A 22,758-nucleotide genomic window follows, 5' to 3' on the forward strand; every position below is an offset into this window, starting at 1 on the left:
CCACAAAACAGCAGAGATTGGTCTATTGTGTCTGTTTATTTTGCTTACACAATTTTGCCAATATAATGGAATTTATGCGACTGTCATACAATTGAGAGGTTTAGCTCTACTGTCATACAATTAAGGGGTTCATATGGCAACCCGTTTTGTTATTCATTCTTACTTCGAGATATCTCATAAACTTTATAAGATATCTTACATAGTTTATAATATATCTTATATAGTTTATAAGATATCTTATATAGTTTATAAGATATCTTATATAGTTTATAAGATATCTTATATAGTTTATAAGATATCTTATATAGTTTATAAGATATCTTATATAGTTTATGAGATATCTCATATAGTTTATCAGAGTTCAGCTAGCTATTAAACCAGATCTAATCCAATATTTTCTTCATAAGGAAATGCCTGCATCAAGTCAGGAATATGACATTTATTTTCCATTAGTTTGATGTGCTTGAGCTTCTGATTTTGTCATTTGATAAAGGACTTTCCGTTTTGAAGTATGTGTTTTCCTCTTTTTTTTTGGTTAACAGCCACTGCAAAGACAAGTTTGTGCATTTCAAAAGGTATAAATGTAATTTTTAACTGGACAAATGATGTCCTATTCCTTGTCTCATTTGGCAGAGAATTCCAACACAGACTACCATAAAGTTGTCTATTACTTGAATTGAATTTACAGAAATTTTACCTTTAATTTAATCAAAAGTTTGCTAGCAAAAAATGCTATTCTTTAATGCAGTCTGACAATATCAACGATTTATACACTTAAATCTAGGGACCATGATGTTGAGCAAGGATGTCAGTTTTAATCCCAAATGGCTTATGTCGAGCAATCAACTTTAGCTTAAAAGGTGCATACCTCAAGAACAACACATTTCTTATATACTTTCACATCAACATTGTTACCTAACTTGATTATAACACTGAATATAAAATGTTCCTCTTTTTCGATTTTGGACATCGGGAAAAAAATGGTATAATAGATGTATAGAAACTGAGTATAGAAATGCCACTGACATTTTTGTCTAGAGATTTCATCTAACTGTTTTACTTTCAATAATGAATTCTTAAGATATTTATGAAATATATTTGAAAATAGATAACAATATAAATGATATGAATGCTTCAGAATCAGGCACCAGAGTTCGAAATTCGTAATACTTTATCTATTTCTTTATAGTGTTCCGAACTTACAATAACATTTGAACCAGCAGTTTTACTCTTCACTGTTGGTGACCTTCTGCTGTTGTTTTTTCTATGGTCGGGTTGTTGTCTCTTTGATACATTCCCCATTTCCATTCTCAATTTTATACTGTATTACAAACCCTCACACGAGAACGTCCCAATTCTTACAAGACCCCTTACAATTAACATCTTGATTAAGATAAGACGCTAGTTATAGACTGAATCGCTCGCCTGTTAACCGATGATATTCTATACATATCTATGCTAGCTTTCTATATGTTTATTACATTTTTGGAAATAAGTAATAAATCATGAATTTCTGTTTAGAGTTTTTAACTACCTATTATAATATTCGTAATATATAATAATATATGCATGCAAAGGACATTTAATTCCTTTAATAAAGGGGCCAATTGACTATATCGGCTATGTTGAACTATTCGTACGATTTGTTCTGCTTAACACTTTTGCTATTTACAATTTTCTTTATAAGAAAAGTTTCTACCAAAAAAAAGCAATAAATCATGCCAGTTTTCAATGCTTTTGTTATTTGATTTTGCCATGTGATTATGGACTTTCCTAATTGATTTTCCTCTGAGTTCAGTATTTTTGTGATTTTACTTTTTAATTCCACTTACGGATGAATCGAAGATGTCGACCGTGTTGATTTATTTCACATCACCTTATTGTTCTTGTAATAATGATACTGTACACTTTGCCTTGATACGTTTTAATAATCAGAAACAGTGAAATTTTCTTGAATTTAATGGACATTTGAGTGCCAATTACTGCAAAATGGTTTGTCAAATTATTCCTGAAAAATCTATGGGAGCTAGACTCTGATAGTCTGATTACTATTACTTTGACTGTTTAACTGTATCTGCTTTCGTTTGTTTGCTGTTTTTTTGTTTATATATATATATATATATATAAAAAAATAATCAAGGATTAGTCCTTGATTATTTTTACTAAAAAATTACTAAAACTGAATTAGCAATTAAGGGGCAATAACTCCAAATGTCCTAAAAGGAAAGATACCTCGACTCGGTGGTTATTCATACTTTATGATCAGTTTTAATCTAACTACTTTATTTTTTTTAGTTATTAAAACTCGAGTTATTAACCATAACAAATTTCAGTTTTACCAAAATGTTTAAATTGCTGATTTGCAGCAATAGATAATTTTCAATGTTTAGATAAAATCCCTCAAAAACATTCAGGTAAAGTGTGGTAACATTTGGTCTAGTACTACTACTGGTAGTTTGGAAGAAGAAATTATGTTTTAGTGTTCACAAAGTTTTAGAAGAATGAACTGGCGGACGACGATGAACACCAAGTGTTGGTTCATGATCAAGCAATAGCATCATAAGAAAAACAGTTTTAAATCATGTTTGTTTGTCCAAGGATTTGAATGGTAAGAATTAAAATTGAGAATGGAAATGGGGAATGTGTCAAAGAGACAACAACCCGACCAAATAAAAAAACCACAGCAGAAGGTCACCAACAGGTAAGAAGGTTGCTACTATACAAATCCTTGGTTTGTCCAGAGACATATAATATTATATGTCTCTGGTTTGTCGTATCAGAGAAATGTATAATCTGTGGTCGTATTTAACAACTTCTGTAAGCATTATAAATGAAAGTGGACATTAAACAAACAGCACCATCCTCATCAGAAAAACCTTTATTTTTTTTAATTATTCTAATTTTTCTTTTCTTTTTTAATTGCATTTTGTCTTCATTTGGGTGTTCGTTTTATTTTAACTTCAAAAAGTTGTTTAATAATTTAATAGTGGAATTATATATATTATATAAGATCTGATTCCAATTGATTTAGTCAGTTTTTGTTTTGTTTTGTTTTGTTTATTGTTGTTAGTATTTTTCTTTTCCTTTCTCCACTTTGACAAAATATAGTCATCAATTTGAATTATAATTTTTGGATGTCTCTGCACACCTTACATATATTATTTTTTATTAATTTCAATTTGATTTAATTGAATAACCGTATTTCAGCTAGGTAATAAATTGGATTACTGTCTCTCTGTTGATCCATCGATTGGCTGTCAAATTTATTACTTTACAAATGGACTCAATAGCCGTATTTCTACCGAAGCGGTAAATCTCAAACGATACGAAACCGAGGCTTGATTGGACTCCTAAACATAGAAACTGCAGTACAGGTAGTAAGTGTGTATATTGCATGAAATTCTACAAATTAATCATGTGTACGGACTAAAACAAGGATATAAGATGGATTTGGACGAAAAGTTAAATTGTGTTTTATCTATCTGATACGATATGATATGAATTTCAACAAACGTCAACTGAAAACGCAGGTGTGATTTTTTTCACAGGTAAATTATAGAAGTGACAATGTTGTATACCGTTGTAATTGAATAATGGGGTCTCGTGTGACGGACTTGTTTTACACCCAAGCAACAAATATCTAAAAGCATGTTGTGAAAAATACTAAACTGTGAAACAATTATATCTTCATTCATATTATATGGGATTTCAAATGGAGAATTTTAAAATAACTACCAATATTCGAATAACCATGTAAGAAATTATTTTATTTTTTAAATACTGATATGGAATAAATTGTAACGAAATTTATTCTGCCATAAAACAGCAAAATATTTTAAATCAAAATGGTGAGGTTCAAGATTTGTGCAATGGCACAGAAAATATCAGATAATCTGTTATTAACATTTTTAGCCAGTTTTATTTTGTTAAATCATTTCTGTTATGGAGAATCAAGCCAGTATTTAAGTGTACGAGAAGAACAACCTCCAAATGTTTATGTTGGTAAAATTGGAGATGGAATGGCAAATGCTGTGCCTCCTTTTGAAACTTTTGAAGAAACACAAGATTTTAATATAGACAAAAATACTGGTGAAATAAGAACTAGTAAATCGTTAGATAGAGAAACAAAAGAGAATTATGCACTTGTGTTTTTAAGTGCATCACAGGAAATAATTCAGGTTTATATAAATGTCACAGATATGAATGATCATGCACCATATTTTCCAAATGGCAGCAAATCCTTAAGTCTTTCAGAAACTACTCCCCGTGGAACTAAAGTCATCATTGGAAGTGTTGTAGATCGTGATATAGGACAAAATGGAATTCAAGATGCTGTCATTATAAGTGGAAATGAAGACGATCATTTTATTTTGCGGAAAAAGATGTCAGGTAATAGCTGGCTGAATTTAGAACTTGAAACTAAAGGTGTTCTTGATTTTGAAACAAAGCCTGTTTACAACTTAGTCATTCGTGTAACTGACGGAGGTGACCCTCCAAAATCAGGGGATGTCCGCGTTACTGTCATCATAATTGATGCAAATGACAACCCACCACAGTTCATCCACACCAAATATTCTATACGAGTCAACGAAAGTATAGCAGTCGGAACAAGTATTGCAAAAGTAGAGGCAACAGACCAAGACTCAGAGGAAAATGCAAGAATCACCTACACACTAGATCATCGTCTTAACCCTGAGGAACATTTCGCCGTAGATCTAGTAACTGGTATTGTACGTGTTAATAAACCTTTAGATTATGAAACTACACAGAAATACGAATTATCTGTGTTAGCAACAGATAATGGTTCCCAACCTCTCTCATCTTCAGCAAGGATAGAGGTTATTGTTGAAAATATCAACGAAAAACCTGCTACAATCAATCTTGTATTTTTAACTACCTCAAACCAATCAGCAAAAATAGCTGAAAATGCTACGTATGGTACTCTGGTTGTTAGAATATCAGTTAGTGACCCTGACCATCCAAATGAATATTTTTCAAACATCAATGTTTCATTGCAAGGGGACCTTGGACATTTCGGATTAAAAACAGATGACAGAGTCATTTACTATATTTATGTTAAACATTATTTAGACAGAGAAACTGTTTCAAAATATGATTTAAACATAATAGCTGTAGATTCAGGGAACCAGCCACTTCATGCCTCATCTTCCTTTACTCTCTGGGTGGAAGATGTGAATGACAATGGACCAATCTTTACACAATCCCAGTACCTAGCAGAGATTTCCGAACAATCAGCTGTTGGCACACCTGTCACTAAAGTCAGCGCCTCTGATAAAGATGAAGGTCTAAATGCTAAAGTAACTTATAAAATTTTAGACACACCCGATAGTAACTCTGACTGGTTTAAAATTGATAGTAACACTGGATTTATTTCTACGCGTGTGGATAAAACCGATTGTGAATTAAATGCATTACCAAGGATTGCTGTTGTTGCAACGGATTCAGGTGTCCCTCCATATTCCTCAACAGCAGTTGTCCTGGTGACGATCAAAGATGTGAACGATATGGAACCAGAGTTTCACCAGTCTTTTTACAAGACGTCAGTCAAAGAAAATGCTGCACAAGGATTTTGCTTTCTACAGGTAAGCTATAATGTTGATGAAATGTAGCATACATTGTACATTAAATTTAAAAAGAAAATACAATCAAATGTCCAAGCTGTTAGATTTTCTCATTTTCAGAAAGACTTCAGACACTTGGATTGACTCCCTCTTTTCAAAATAAATGTCTCTTAAAATTTCATGCATATCTAGGAACTTACTAGGTTGGAACCAAGGCCGTTTTACAATTTTATGGATCTGTACCTGATTGGTATGTAAAGTGACAGAGTCTTTCATCAATTTCTATATTGAAACGTTCTGGTTCTTATGGTTTTGCAAGGGCAATGGTTGGGGCACAATGAAGAAAAAATATAATTTTTCAGAGTTTCTGGTTAAAAATGCTGGCTTTTCAATATTGATGCTGACTTTATGCCAGTCATTCATTATGGATCATTATGTAGGAGGTTTTCTTCCAAGTAGTTGCTTAAGTGATGTTTCATGAAGATAAAGAGATTAAGCTGATGGACTTTTTTAATTAAGCTAGAGTCGTAAAATTTTAATGTAAACTGATGTTTTTAAGCATATTTAAAGGGGACAGGACTGTACCTGTTGGCAATCATATGGTTAGAAATATTTAAATGCACCAAGAACCAGTATATATGTAGTTGTACATGTACTGGAAAATATAAACAAAGGAAAGCACAAATTTAAAACTGTTTGTGTACCGTAACACACACAGTTTACATGTGTATGTAAATTTACGACAAAAACTTCATGAAAAATTTACATGGTGGTGTGGTGTCTCCTCAATGTTGGCCATTATTTCACTTTATTATAAAGCTAGGGTGATGAATTGTTGTTCTCATTTTTTTCACAAGTTTTGACCAGTGATAAATGGTCCATCTTTGTTATATAGTCATTTTCATGAATCATCCCAACTCGCACAGGTGGTGCAAATTTACCTGAACTATCACAGGTGTGGAAAATAAAGAAAAATATAAAAAAGTCAGATTCAAAATTATTGGACATCATTTATTTACTGATTTCTGTCAAAATTTAATAATTAAACTTCAAATAAATGCCATAACTATACAATATATATGTTTTATTCTCATAATCATCTTGGATTTATAAATTTAGACATAATAGACATATTTCATAAAATGTTTGTAAGCAATACATGTAGTCTTAAAAAGTTAAGGATACCACTTTAGTAGTCTGGGCCACCTACCACATGACTTGTATCTAGTAAATTCATCTTCATTCTTAAAATTTAAAACAAACAAAAGTAAAAATAGTTTTGTATCAGGTATTAAACTTCATTCTTTCTTCATTTGAGAGGCAATCGTTGTCGGAATTGTCAATCTTATTTCAATTTTGTTGTTGACACTGATGACAAAGGGAGGACATTTATGAATAAAAATTTATATTGTAAAGATACAAATTTTAAGCCATGACTGAAATACTTTTTCATTCATGTCTGCCATGGAAATACATTGTATATACATTCCAGATTGTGTATTCAATTATTTCTTTTTTTGTTTGTTAATGGTTAATTGTTTACGATTATATGAGGAAAAAATTTAAGCGGAAATGAAAACGATTAATTAAACAATTGACTTGATGGTCAGCGGGTGCTTTTAAAAGGTATGTCTGCTCGTAGGGGTTCACTCGTTAAGTAAAAGAGCAGATTCGCTTTGTTCGTGATCACGCAAAATGAAATTTGATCTTAGGTGACATCTTTTGTAAAGGTAATTTTGTGTCGGAAAGAAACGTTAATTTACGTATACATTGTTGTGGTCTGTTTGGACTTTTCTTTTGTATGATTCTGATTAAGATCTCAATTATATGTTTAGTATTAAAAAGAATGTTCGTAAACTGAACAGCATGATTAGAAAGTCAAATTTTGAGCTGGTTACCATAAATACAAATATGAATTTGAATCACAATTAGATTTTTTTTTGAAATTATAGCCAGGATGAGTGATGACATTTTGTTAGTATTTAATTGATGGAAAAAATAGTTTCAGTATTACTTGATGATTCACAATATGACCTTTCCCAAATTTTAAGGGACAGTTCAAGATAATAACTTTTTTATATTAAATTTGATTTGAAATAGATAAATCCCCAAAATTGAAAATGACTTCTTTTTTAACATCTTTAACATCAACAAAGGCTAATGAGAATCATGCTTATTCAAAAATGGAGAAAAAAATTGGTTGGCATGCTGAGAATTTGAAAATGTAGGACTTTCATAAATTCCTCTTGTTTCATGTTCGTTATCTTTGAGAAACTCAAATACATGTATGTATTTGAAAGAGTATGTATTTGAAAGAAAATGCCTATGTTGCAAATGGCAAATGTGAACAGTAAATGAAGAAGTTAGAATCAGCATGAGAAAGTATGATTTTCTCACATTCCAATACACACATTGTGTTGTAGTAGTGTGATAGTAAGTAAAATAGAATAAATGACAGTACTTCTAGGCATAATTATATAACATGCATTCAGTACTAGTAGATGTCAAAAAACATTAGGACAGAAATGAGACGTGACAGGAAATCACATCTACCATTGAATCTATTATTAAATAATTTTTTTATGTCAAATTTATTATTGTTTTATTTTAGAACTTTTATTTTGCAACATTATAACAAGGTCATTTTAATAAATTATCATTTATGATTTGCTTTATTACTTTAATTGAAAAAATATATTGTACTCATATCTTGCACATTTCCAATTCTTTCATGGTTTGAGTGCTTTTATTAAATTTTCGGTGAAATTGAAGATTTTTTAAGTAATTTCCAATCAAAGAATGCAGTATTATTTTCGTTGCTTAACTTTGTTGTTTATCGTCTAATAGTGTTTCTATTGATGTAATGGTGTTTGAAGTCTGAGTTGTTGGAAATGACCATGAAAACACTGATAATAGTATAGATTGGTAGACGTTCACGTCAGGGCATACCAGTAAGAGGAACTGATAAACTACTGAGTGACCAAAGCAATGTTTGGATGTGTATTCTAATTTTGTTTGATATCGCAGGTATTTGGCGAGGTTTTGTTTGAATTGAGATGAGACAAAATCTTGTGTTTGTGTTCCAGTGAAATGATGGACGGAGAGTTTAGAAAATTTGTATACTAGATATAGATAATGTTAGACAAACAGATTTTTACTAAATTGACTGTTTAGTAAACTTTTAAATGAGTGTTGTTTAGAAGGATGAATCTTATCCACATACATGAGGGGAGTAGGAGGGGTTCTGATCCTGAAATCCCCGGTTTAAAAACACAAAATCCTGAGGTCCTGAACTTAAAAAAAATAAATCCTGAGATCCCAAAATTTGAAAAAAAGAATTCCCAGATCCCGAAATCCTGAGCTTTAAAAACACCCCGGAGTCCCGATAAAGGTCCTTTCCCCCCTCATACATGGTCTCTTCGGCTACACATTAAATAAAGATCAAAGTTTAAGAACCATTACTGAATAGAATCAGTTCTTTTTTTAATTTATTTTGAAATAAATACAGGGATAGTACTATGACAATTATAGATACATACATGTAGCCTTGAAAATTCATTTGTTATACAAAATGTGTGTTCATATATATGTGAATATTTGCCATGGGCTTGGAATTTTATTCAATTTAATCACTTTCCTTTAGATGTTTTAAAAATACAAATGAGTTTAGCCATATATATCATGATAGATGTGAATAAAGAAAAGTTCTCAAGTACTGTGGACGTAAAGCTAGCAACCTTCAACCAACCAAAAATAGTGTAAATCCTTCTTCTATTTATAAAAATATTTTTTTGAAAAATGCTAAAGAATGGCGACAAATTATTTCAGGAAAAATGTAGGCCAGAATGTCTATTTAGAGAGATAGTTTGAGAGTGGTAGTACCGGTACAACTTCTTTTCATAAAAAAAATATTCAAATTATTCTTCTCAAAGGTTTTAAAAATTCAGACTCAGAAAATTTGAATTTTAACAAGAGTGATCAATTAAATTTTGTCAGTGATTTTGTGTGAAGTGGTCTACACTATTTACTGTCACACACCGTAATAACCATAGAAAAGCCTTGATATTTCTTTGTATATTCTAACTCATTATACAGATCTTTTTAAATAGAAAACTACTTTAAACCCGTGTGACCATTCTTTTACTTTACATTCGGTCTTTGTTTACTCAGAAACAAAGAATTTGGCTCGGTTTGTATTTAACTTGGGATTAAAACCTTAAGGTTTTTTAAATCTAAAGTGTACTTATTGGGTTCCCTGTTTCTATGGCTTTAGCCGGTGTTATATCATCTTATTAAATAATCGAACATTGGCATGTTGTCTTTTCGACTTTAGAACCAACCTCGATAATTTGAAATAGGGATATACATGTATGTGTGACTGTTTACAAGGATTTAGATTCTTTAAAATCTCATTCGGCCATTTTAAATTTGTAATCAGTGAATGTGTCAAAATTGTGTAACAAAATTAACTATCAAACAGAATTAAGTTTGACCAATAATGATAGTAATAATCCCCCTTATAGAAAATACTAAGGGGGGATTACTCAGATATTGGTCAAATACAAACAAACAAACAATAGATAATTGCTAGTAATACTAAAACAAACAAAAAATGTTGTTTTATAACATTCCACAATAATGCAGGTTTTATCCTATAAATGTTTTAAATCCCTGATAAAATGGGAAAATAGTTGAGGTTCTCACAAATGTTTATCTACATAATCATGAAACACTAGCAGCTAAATGTCCTGTGTGACTCTGGGATTAGACAAAAGATGAAAAGAATTAACATGCTTTTTAACTCTTTATCTACCAAATCTGTAATAAATACAATTTCACTCAAAAATGTCATTAGTATAGGAATTAGTAATGTAATTACTGATGGCAGATACCAATAATTAATCCATGGTCTACTGATATCACTGATAGGAAGCTAATTGAGTTTTTTTACTTTTTTACTTTTTTTTTTTTTTTTTTTTTAATGTTTATATTTCATGTGTACGTTCATTATTAAAAAAATATAATTTTGGATTGTGATTTAAAAATAGCAATTTGGAAAAAATGATATTGCCAATATTTAGATTTTATAAAAACTGTATATTTATTTTGTTAGGTCGTTTTCTGAAATAAATAGAAATATTACCCTTTTTTCGATAACTCTTCAAATGCACAAATAATATATACTGCATGATCATGATGATTATTATGAATTGTATCAAAAATTTTGTAGCATTGAAAAGGTATGTAAAAAATGACTTATTCTATAATGTTTTACTTAAATTGGACGGATGAGAAATCACAGATTATAAGTAGGAAAGGAAATGAATATTTTAAAAGATACATATCAAATGTTTTTTGTTTTTGTTTTGAAGGTTAAAGTTATAACTTGAAGCAATGCATTAACATTTTTCATCAGTGCCGTCCACTGAAAGGATCATTAATTTTTTATGACGAAAGTCTTATTTGAAATATTTGGACTAATGCAGAGGTATATATTAAAATAATTGTTCTGCATGACTTGAATTTACACACTGTGAAATTAGCGAAAAATTCAAGAAAACAATTATCAAGTTTTAATTCTTTTTCTGAATCATGAGCAAGGGAAATAACTCTTTAGAATTATATATCCATTTCTATTTATAAATTTATTTTCAATTTTTTTATTGTTCTAATTAATTCAGGGAAACTAAGTGCAAAATTCAAACAGCGGAAGTTATCTGTGTAAAAAAAAAAATCTCAAAGATACTTAGAATGATCTGAAGCTTTTCTTTAAATTGAATGGATAAGAAAATATGTTACAGATAATAAAATCAGTCACATGAAACATTGCAGAAATCATCTTGTTCGGTACATTGCGGAATAATTTCTACCTTTATACCACAAAGAATTCCTTATGTCAACATTATGTTAATATCAAAAGTGTTGATACTCAGTCCTATAAGAAGAAAGAAATTGAGCAAGATGTCCAATTTTAAGCCTCGTTGAATCCCATTAATTGATTCGCACACAAGATGAAAATTTTCATTAAAATTTGATTAATAGGTTTAAATGTAAAATGGAGATTCTTTTGATGTAATGTGTTGTCCCTGTGGTAACCACTTCAGGGGGAGATAACACCCTTGTTGTCGACTGCTGTTTTTCAACACAAAAAAGTCAGATTATTTGACCAATAGTTGACCAGACATAATTTCATAATGACAGTTGTCAGGACATTAAATTTAAACCATTTGAAGTTTCATTCAATTGAAGTACCAATAAAATTCAGTTGCTGAATAACCTCCTACGGCCTCTGGTTGTATTGCATTGTGAAAAATTTGGTTATTTTGCATTGGGTAATTGTGGCATGAAGGATAGCTCATTCACTAACATGTATTTATGGCATAAGTAGAGTTCATGCGGTTAATTGTCATCACACGACAGGCAGTTGGAGCAAATTGGCATGCATGCTCACAACCCCTATGAATAAATTGTCATAAAAATCAAAGAAATCTTATGAAGCTTTACATTCCAATAGTAAAATGTTTCACAATAAAATGCAGGGAAATAAAGAGGGTTTTCAGAATATTATTTCTGTTTGATGGTTAAGAGAACTATAGTAATGAATGACTTGAACTTGTGAACTTAATTAGTCAAATTTTATGGTCTAAGATTATTATGAACATAAAGATCTATAGTAGTAGAAAATAGGAAGATCTAGATTGAAAAAATCAATAGAATTTTTATGATAGCAGAATAGTTTTATAGGAAACAGGACCATAAAATTGAATGCCTTGAAAGAAAGGCAGAATGACATAAACTTAAGATATCTGTGGCTGCTAGAATTGATATTAAAATCAGAGGGTCTAAGGATATGATTACTAACAAGACAGCTAGCCACAAGAGACCAAATGACATGGATGTTAGTAGGCTTTTACTGTAGCAGTTTGCTTCAACAATAAGCAAAACTTACAATGATAAGTTCACTATAAAAGACCTTGAAATGATAAAATGTAAAGTAATTCTTAAACAATAAATGAAAAATAAGTATGACAGACATCAACGGATGCCACATTTTGAAACATGTTCGTCATATGTAGTTTGAATATAACCTCTAAAAGGCCTTTTTCCTGTTACTGTCTCATTATTGAATACCTCACATCTCCTTTTATTTGTACTTTACATATTTCTTTTGTTCATGTATTTTAGTTCTGACATAGCACTAAAATGTCAACTTTCTAATTAATTATCAGTACACTAAAAAAGCTTTTGTTGTGTTTCTCTGACATGATATACTGCAATTCATATCTCATTTACACCTTCTCCGTTAAATAAAAATTCTTGTGAGTTAAAAGTAATTTACACTTGTTAGAACAGCTATGGCAAAAATGTACGGAGAATTCTAAACAAAGCAGTTGCAGAGATGGAAAGCAAAATCATCAAAGCGACCAAGATCTCTGTTAAACAGATGCTTAAAGCATGTTTATCCAATCATATCATTAGCGAGTTATGGCAAATATGTTTTCTCAAACAACAGGAAAATGATAAATATAAATAATTATAATATTTATTTTCATTTGACTGCTGTTAATAATGCTAAACTATATCCTCTATAATTGGTTCCATTCTGTTTTAAACCATAAAACTGTCGAAAGTTACTGCAATATTTGTCTTAAGAATTAATGTTGATTTTCTGTGAATCTCATAGTTAGCTTCTTGTTATTTCATTGCTGTGTTTATTTTCCTTAGGTGTTTTATGTGCCAAAACATACTTGATTGTACATATTTTCTGCTAGTTTTCATGTGCACTTTTTTGTGATCTGGAAAAGGACACCTCAAGTTATTTGTTTTCATACTTTTTTTTTGTATTGAGGATCTATCAGAATTTTTTTTATAATTCCTAAAACTTTGCTGTTCCAGAACCCAGGTTGACACTCCTGAAACCCCGGACACACACCTATACGTTTGCAATCAGGATGTTAGTTTCAAAAAGAGAAAATACCTGATTGTACAAGATCCCTATGGGCATTCATATACCACCCACCCCTACCCCTGTAGTAGTCAATGTAATGAATTGCAATAATGATGCCTTAAGGATCCACAGAAATATTTCGTGCTGTGAAACTCCTCGCACTGAACAGATGAAACAATGTTAATTTAGAGTAAAAAGAATATTAAAATTCCTCAACCATGTTTGCCAGTAACTTGTACGATGAACAAATATGTATAAGGCCATATTGTTTATGATGTTACTGCATTAAAATTACATTACATGCACAATTTCCGGTGAGTTAATAGTCCCTAGTTGAAATGGGTGCAACTCTGAAAATTAAATCAAGTGTTAAACTATGACTGCACATAATTAATTACCAGAATAGTTTTTTAAGTCATTTATTATATTTTCAATGTATATGCACTAGGTAAAACTCTGAATGAGTTCTGCCATGTTCGTTGCATGCCTTGGGTCAGGCAGTATATTACAGTAGCTTCCTCTGTAAAAGCAATTTCCCGTCAAAACAATTTTTTAACTTATTCAAAATATTTGTATTATTTCTGGCACATATAATAGGCTATGAACGTGTGTTATAGAACACTGAGGGATAAAAAATAGAATAAAAGGTTGGCTAAATTCAAAACTGAGAGAGGTAGCACACTGCACATCTCACAGTGATATTAACTTTAGAACAGCACAATTAATTTGGCAATTTTTAGGGTCCACAGCAAAAAAAAAGAAAGTTTAGACAACTGGACAATAATTTGGGTAAAAATCTTCTTGAAATTGTGTTGTTTTTGAATGCTATTTGGATTCTATGATGCAGTTAGAATTGAAAAGGTGTAGTTCTAGAGACTGCACGAATACTCGGATCATTTTGGAATGGATCTTGACTCTTTGACTGCTTTTTAGCTTGTTTGTCACAATAAATGTTTCAATGACACAAACTAAATTAGTTTAGTGCAGAACATTGCTTTCGAACAAAAGTTTATCAAAAACACAGCATATTTAGTATTGCCTATAAAGATTTCTTATCAAAATGTGATTGAAATTTTCTTTATTGAATATGACCTATGATTGCTGTGAATAGAGACTTTTGTGTTTATTTATTGAAATTGATGTTTATTGCTGTGGCCAAATCTAGACAAGGGGAGATTTTATGACTTTAAAAGCTTTAGGTATATAGCATTTTATGACCAACTTTAAATGAATCCTAGGTATGGACAATAACATCCACATAAAATATTGTCCATAAATATTTTGTGTATTGCCTCATTGACCACTACTTATATTGGTATATTTAAACTTGAGTGTTTTATTTTGTTGTGAAGTATTTATGTGACCTCCAGGCTCTTCAACAAGCTGTCATTGTAATATAGTGAGAATTTGTTTCACATATGTCCTTTCATCAAGCAAGGCTGTTTCATTTTATCTTTCCTTTTTTTGTTGTGAAAAATACATAATAAAAATTAAATTTTGCTTTCTGGAAAAAAATCACAAATTTTCACTGTTTTTGAATAATTTTCTTCATTTTATGTGCATCAATTTTACAGACTGAAGTGAACGATTTTGAAAAAAAATAAATATATATATGGGAATTGTTTGGTTTTATACAACAGTATTTATAATTTGTTGGTCTAAATAGTAAATTTATTTTAAAAAAACCAACAATATGTTATCAAATTGTTTGGTTTTATACAGCAGTATTTATAATTTATTGGTCTAAATAGTAAATTTATCATATTTCAAATTTTAGAAGTGTATATTTGATACATCGGCAACATGTATAACTACCATGCCGCCCTTTATCAACATGTAAATCATGCAAAAACAATTAGTTAAAATGACTGAAAACAGTTAAAGTACATGACGAAATACAGTTGTAAGCAAAGGCGTCTCTTTGATCATGAGCTCTATAGTTATCTAATTTACCAAAACAAAAACATTGTATACAAATAAATAAACTACTTGCCTGGGTTTAAAAGCAAAAAAAATATGGCTGTAAGTTAATATGGGTCTTGACATATCAAATAGAATAAAAAAGAGAAACTTTGAAGTATTATTTTTATTTACTTGATCTTGTAAGGTCCGTTTGACAAAAGATTATTGTGAAATTCTATCACGGTGATAGCTATCAGCTACTACACAAATTTACTATGAAAACAAACCAGTTGTGAGGCCTATAGACATTATTGTACGTTTATTTTTAGCTTTGTCGGTGTAGGAGTAGATCTTTTTGAGAGAGTGTATGTTAAACATGGGCTGATCTTGCCAAAATATGTCACGTACATGCCCCAAGTATTAACAGGTTAATTATGAGTGTTGTCGTTTAAAAAAAAACAGAAAAAGTTAAACATTTGTTGCATGTGGCTGTCAAGTCTTTTCCAGCAAAATGTGCTTTTGTTTTACTACAAAGAAAATCCATCTCTCTCTCCACAAATAAATTTTAGCTGCCATGATATTACTGAAAGTGGCATGAAATACCAACTATCAATCATAGGACATCTAAAGAGCTTTAATGTCAACACAAAATAAAATTACAGTCAGAAGCCATTTCAGTGGGATTTTTCCCTGGCTTGTTTTTGACAAGAGTACTCATTCAGTCCATACTATATGATGAATGGCTTCTTAGTTAAACAGTGATCTGCTTAGAGAGGCAGGGTGATTTACTAAGGTGTAATTGCAAATCATTCGAATTTAAGGTTTATGAGAGTTCTTTGTTCATTTAGAGAAAGGTGAAAAGTTATAATTTGTTCTCAGTGGGTCCAATACATCATTCCGTCTCAGTATAGGTTATTACATTGGTCACAAACCCGAGGTACAATTTTGATGACAATCTTTCTATTCTTTTGAAAGGTAGTAATTTAACGTATTGAAAGGAAGGCAGACCGATTTAAATATATTGTTGGCCGTGAACACAGTGTTGAATCAGTTTGGGAGTATGTTAATTGTTTGAATTTTCCATTCATATAATTGTTCATTAGCATGCAAGAAGCGTTTTTATCGACATACAACTGTCTTTATAAGTTATAATTGTCCCATCAATGCTTCATTAAAAATCTGACATGGAATCCTCCCCTGGTATACAATTCTAGTTACAGTTTGGTAACATCATTCAATTGATATAAAAATCTACACAGTTTTTTGTATTACATAACTTTGTTTCTTTAAATAGTGCCCAAAATAGTTACGTTTGAATTGCAATTCATTGTTCAATGAGTTTTAATTTACAAAATTTAGGGATATATAGTTTCCATAGGAAAAATGCTCAAAACGAGGAAGCTACTGTGAATTGTTGGAATTTGAACATTTTGAATTTGTTTTTATTTTCTAGACATTTGCGAGCCTTCAAAATATTTTCAAATTCATTAGGGATAATTAAGCTAATATTACCTGGTAGCTCAGGTGCTAGGAGATAGATTTTGAAAATTTTAGAAACCATATCCATGTGAAGAAACTTTAAGGGGTGAGGGAGGAAATATTATTTCTCATCTGTTATCTTACAGCTAGAGCTGTGTTTTTAAATATTTACTGTACTGTTTCAAAAGTTAAACAGGTTTATTCTCTCTCAAAATTTAATCTTATTTTTTTTAATCACCCATAACCTAATAGAAGTATATTGAACTAATAAAGCACCAAGTAAATGTTAGAATTATGAATATACTATTGAAAACCATTAGACTCTGTATGAACATCTATAAATGTAGGTGACATTCTGTCCCTGTGTCATCATAAGAACAGATTAAGCCTGGTTTTAACTTTTATTACTGTTTTAGAGGGTACAAGAGGGATATTTAAGTGTGAGATTTAAAAACTTTTTGGCATTAAATGTATACTAAATCAAGTATTTCTACCACGAAGATTCAAAGATTTGAAATTTTGTGAATTGAATGTGACTTTTGAATATAGAAATTAAAAAGAAAAGATTTTTACAAACATGACTGTATTGTCCCCCTTATTAAAATGGTGCATTTTACCAACCTTCCAAAATTTAATAATTTTTTCATTTAAAAAAACAGCAGGAAAAGACGCTTAAGAATGCATTAGTTAAGATTGGATAAAAGTTACAAGTCAGTGAGGTTTTTACATTTGTATAGAGTAAAAGGACACGGTCTATGCATTGGTTTACTTTCGCTTGGTTTGATCTCGATGAATTGATTCTTTTTGCTTTTTACCCTGCTGTGTAAATACTTCGGCTAAAACAGATTTTTCACTGAGTCTTTTGTTAGGCTAGATGCAGTTTAAATTCTGACTTTGATTTGTCTACTTTTTCAAGCGTGTTGAGGCATAAAATTTTGTACTATGTGTATGTATTGTCATATAATCAATGGAATCCATAATGTGTAAAATAAACTGTTATTGACTGCTATGAAATCATAGTCTATTGTTAGAGCAAAACTCATCACGGATATATGATGTTATGAATATATCTTCCGTAAGAAAAATGGGCGGTATCGTCTTTATACCTGATTTAATCGTACACAGACTGGTTGACAGTTTGCTATCTATTTAAGGTTCATACTGACCATCTAAGGGTAACAGCTGTACGTCGTTGAGTAAAGCCACTAAAAAATGGCTATTTTCTGACAGGATCCTTTATTCAATATTTGTATTAAACATAAGCATGAACTTGTATGAGGTCAAGTAACAAAGGGCATCCAGACTATGATAAATACTGAAAGGAAATGGTTTTTCTCTCCTTATTTATCACACCTGCAGATGTGTGGTCAGTCTGTTCCTTGTCTTGTCTGCAAGGACTGTCATAAAAGCGCATATTGTGACAAACAAGAATTTTCTCTGAATATAAAAAATAAATTTACATATGAGGTAATTTTCTAATGATAATAGAATTGAGTTAAATCAATATTATAGGATTATTGTTTTTTACATAAATGTGTACTTGTAATGAAATTAGATAAAAGAGGGACGAAAGATACCAAAGGGACAGTCTAACTCGTAAATCTAAAACAAACTGACAACGCCATGGCTAAAAATGAAAAAGACAAACAGAAAAACAATAGTACACATGACACAACATAGAAAACTAAAGAATAAACAACACGAACCCCACCAAAAAACTAGGGGTGAACTCAGGTGCTCTGGAAGGGTAAGCAGATCCTGCTCTAGATAAGATGTGTTTTGCGTTTGTTTTGTGTTGTTAAGTTGCTGTCTCATTGACATTGACCCACTATCTCCTGAAGTTCATATACAATTTTATCAAATTATATAACAGCAGGGAGAGTAAAAAGTGCACCTTTATTTCCTTCTTGATGATTTATCATCAGAACACTTACTTAAACTGTAATTGATGAGTCTAGAATTATTAAACGTGAATTTAATCATATCTTAATATATTCAACTAAAAACCAAAATTACTTTTGTCAAAAAAACATTTTATAAATTGTAAAATTATTCACATCTTGTTTGTTTTCTCCAAGGCATAGGTAAATATTCATAAGGATACAGGTAACGATCTTGATCTAACATCAAAGGCGATCTCACCTGAGGGAGGGGGTCGACATTGCAGGTAGAAAATTAAAATTTCAAGTACCATTTGGAGATAAAAAGTATTTATCATGTGAGAAGGTCACTAAAGTATGTAGCAATATCTTAAAAGTTAAGATTTCAAGTGACGTTTTTGTTTGGGTCAAGAAGTTTTCAATATGGCGCTAACTGTTAGAAGTTTTTCTAAACAAGGGTGGAGAATGAAAAAAATGACGTGTTACATGTCTGTGGAGTATATATGTAATAAATTTTTCATATTTTTTTTTCTCAGTACTTTGGTAATTTTGTGACAAGACATTTTTTCTCTCACAGCTTATTTCTAAAAATATGATTGAAGGATTTATTTTATTAAATCTTAAAGGCACATACGAATTCCAGATATATGTCTTCATATTTTTTTTTAAACAGCTGAAATTATGGTTGGTAATTTTAGACTTAAAATTCTTCAAGTCTTCAGTGGTGGTCTCCCGATAATTATACCAAGAACAAACAAACAATTTAAAACCATGGTGAATTAATTATTATATTTCTCACAACAGATGAAAATATAATTTGTTTTTTCTATGGTCGGGTTGTTGTCTCTTTGATACATTCCCCATTTCCATTCTCAATTTTATTTTGGATAAATATATTTTTTACAATATGTGTTTGCTTAAGGTGGTACCTAACACTACAGGGAGATAACTCTGTAAAATCAGCTTAACGTTTTAATTGCGTTGTGTTTTTACGGAATATTAAGCTTCTCAATGATCAAAATAAGTGTTTGTCAAATTGTTATACATTGTATAACCAGTGTAAGTTTTCTGATAAAACGATTGGTTCAAATTTTTTAAAATTTTTATATTTTTGTCAAAGGGTCAAAGTTAATACTTTGTCAAAATTTCAAGAAAATTAAACGAGCCAAAATAATTTTAGTCTAAGTGTTGGGTACCACCTTAAATGTTTAACTTTATTAAGTTACTGTACACAGAAAAACTCTTTTGATTGCAGTTTAAAGATATGTTACAAAATTTCACACTTACAAAATAATTACAATAGATAAGGTGATGCATTCACCAAACGTGTAATTTTGTGAAATAACAATGATTTTATTTTATGTAAAGTAGGTGTCCCATTTAATGGTGGTAGACTTCCTTTAAAGAAAACATTTGTTGCAAATATATGATGTATTTCAAAGCAGAAATTTTTTTCTTGAGAAAGTACCTTTCATTTAGTGTAGGCATTATGTAAATTTGGGAATCTTAAAGAAGTGTGCAATCTTCAGCACTGGTATATTGAGGCAGTTGACCTAAATGTAGTTTTAGCATTTTAAGTTTATAAGCCATCTTTTTTACAGAAAATCTTTATTTAGAATTGAATAAGAGAAATCATGCCTTGGGATATGTATCAACAAGTGGAATCAGGAAATTGAACATCACTTATAGTTTTGCTTTCAAAATGCATTTATCATGGTGAATCATGTTTTTTAGAGTATTATTTTTTTGAACATGCACATTTGTGCTGTGAATTGCAAAATACATGCATGATGATATTGAAAGCAAACGTTAAAGCCAGAATCATAGTAAATTTTTTAAAGTTCTATAGAAAATTTATGAAGAAAAGAAATATATGGGATTAATAGGAAATATTTCTTAAAAAAAGACAATGTGAATCAATTGATGGATGACCAGAAAAAATTCCAGTGACAACTAAATTTGTCCAGTCTGCATTGTCAATATTTAACTTTAGATAATCACAAAAGTAAATTACCCTTCTTATTAAGTTTATTTTACCTGGCATATAGCCAAAACAAATTCTTACTTACTGAAAAACTTTCTTCAAAAATTTAAAAAAAGAATAATTAGCCTGCCAAGGCCTATAGCAAATATATTGATCTCAATAAGTGGAGATAGGTGTTTTGAGCAGTAATTACACATAAACACAATTACTAAAGGGCACAAATTTTAGATGGAATGTGGATAAAATTCTCATTTAAACCTATGTTTTACCTTGTTTTTTTGTCATGTATTTGTATGTGAACCAGTACCTTTTTAGATGACAAATCTTTTATGAATCCTTGTCAGAATATGAACAATTAGGTCATTAATATTGTCTTAGTCAAGTAGAGGCTCTCATTGGGGATTGGTGTGGCCCTGTGGTCAGTTTGTCATATACTTCTTTAAATGTTTGTTTGAATGAAGTATGTACTTAGTAAAATTTGATAAATTTTAAAGTTATTGATGAACATCTGAGTTTCATTTTTGAACATATTTTTCAAGATTTATCAGAACCCGTTGATAAAATTAAAACGTTAAAAAGATTTTCTTTTGAAAAATGTCTATGAGGTGATACGACATAAGTGTCCAGCGGCAAATGTCTTGACATATGTTTTAGGGGGTGGAATACATAATATTATACTTGTAAGAGGTTTCTCCCTGGTACTAATTCCCAATGAAATATTATCTGTCCAGTTTATTTTCGTTCGTCACCTTGACTTTTAATTTGATGACAAATGACTTAAATGTTCGTCTTGAATTTCAACACTATAGTTACATTACAATGTAAAGACGATAATAAGATGAATTTTGATGGAGTGGAAATAATATATGTATGCAATATTTTTGCAGTCTGTAATTTATATGCAACACAAATGCATTCTTGTTAAGTATCGTTTAAGTTAGTTATAGGGTCCGACCACACGATCTATTAACCGGGACAGCATGACTTTTATTCTTATAAAATTAAAATAATTTTTAGATAGTCATGATATGATATTTCTTAAAGCAACACATTTCATCATTGAGCCAATACAGATAGATTAAAATATTTTGATAAATAGCTATTTTACTGTGATCACCTAGTGACAGGTGTTAACTGGGATATAAGGGGGATTAACTCTTGAGTTCAGCTCAATGTAAGAAAGGTCGGAGGGTAATAATTTTGATAAGACTTGTTGAATTTTTCAAGTTTTTCGGCTGATAACATTGAAGATACATTGCTTGAAGATTAGGAGATTTAGAAAATGGTTAACTATTTGAAATATGATAATGAATTGATTATTCAATATAATATTATTTTGCAAGTATCACTGTATAGCAACCAATCAAGTGAGTGTTAGTTACACCACTAGTAAGCACACTAGCTGGTAAAACAGAAATAAGATATTGTTCATGAATTTAGTGTAGCCAGAACATTTAAAACGTTAGTTCATATTCTTTAGTTGATAGATCTGTAACTGTTTCTCATTTAAGTGTCTGAATAAAAGTTATTTGTTGAATTTCGAAGAGACAGCAACTCAAAGCAACGTTAGTAAGAGTTTTGTAGACTGTGGTTTTGTTGTCTAATAAAGTTCTTTTGCATTCGGGTTTACCATTTCTCTTTAAGATGAATTTTGATTGTCCTTTTGGTATCTTCTGCATCTGAAGTATTTTACTCAATGGCTAGAATAACTAAGACATCTGAAGTGTCAGTGTACTTTTGAAAAATCATTTTTCATTTGTTAAAATTGAGTGACGTCATATTTGTTCTACAAAAATATCTTGAAGGGTTAAGACAAGGACAACTACTAAAAGCAATGTACATTGTACATAAATATGAATATTTAAGGCCCATGGGCTGTCCTTATTATGTTTTAATGTCATTTCTTAATTCATAATATTAAGTTTATGTGAAAGCAGGAACAATGAAAAGTATATATTTTTGTGCTCTGAGACATTTTTCTAT

General features: G+C 30.5%; 1 protein-coding gene across 2 annotated transcripts in view; it reads left to right on the forward strand.

The window, feature by feature from the left end:
- The first annotated feature begins 3,296 nt into the window (after positions 1-3,296).
- The window catches only part of LOC134697216 (protein dachsous-like), a 64,243-nt gene continuing 44,781 nt past the window's right edge, over positions 3,297-22,758 (forward strand). Inside the window, exon 1 of one of the 2 annotated variants that reach the window (XM_063559344.1) lies at positions 3,297-5,603. In XM_063559344.1, coding sequence (XP_063415414.1) covers positions 3,846-5,603 — 1,758 coding nt within the window. In that variant the 5' untranslated portion in view covers positions 3,297-3,845. Of the gene's footprint in view, positions 5,604-22,041; positions 22,061-22,758 lie in introns of those variants that run through there. The other variant, XM_063559345.1, reaches the window with a different exon arrangement.

The sequence above is a fragment of the Mytilus trossulus genome, chromosome 14, assembly GCF_036588685.1.
Source record: "Mytilus trossulus isolate FHL-02 chromosome 14, PNRI_Mtr1.1.1.hap1, whole genome shotgun sequence".
Classification (NCBI taxonomy): Eukaryota; Metazoa; Mollusca; class Bivalvia; order Mytilida; family Mytilidae; genus Mytilus; species Mytilus trossulus.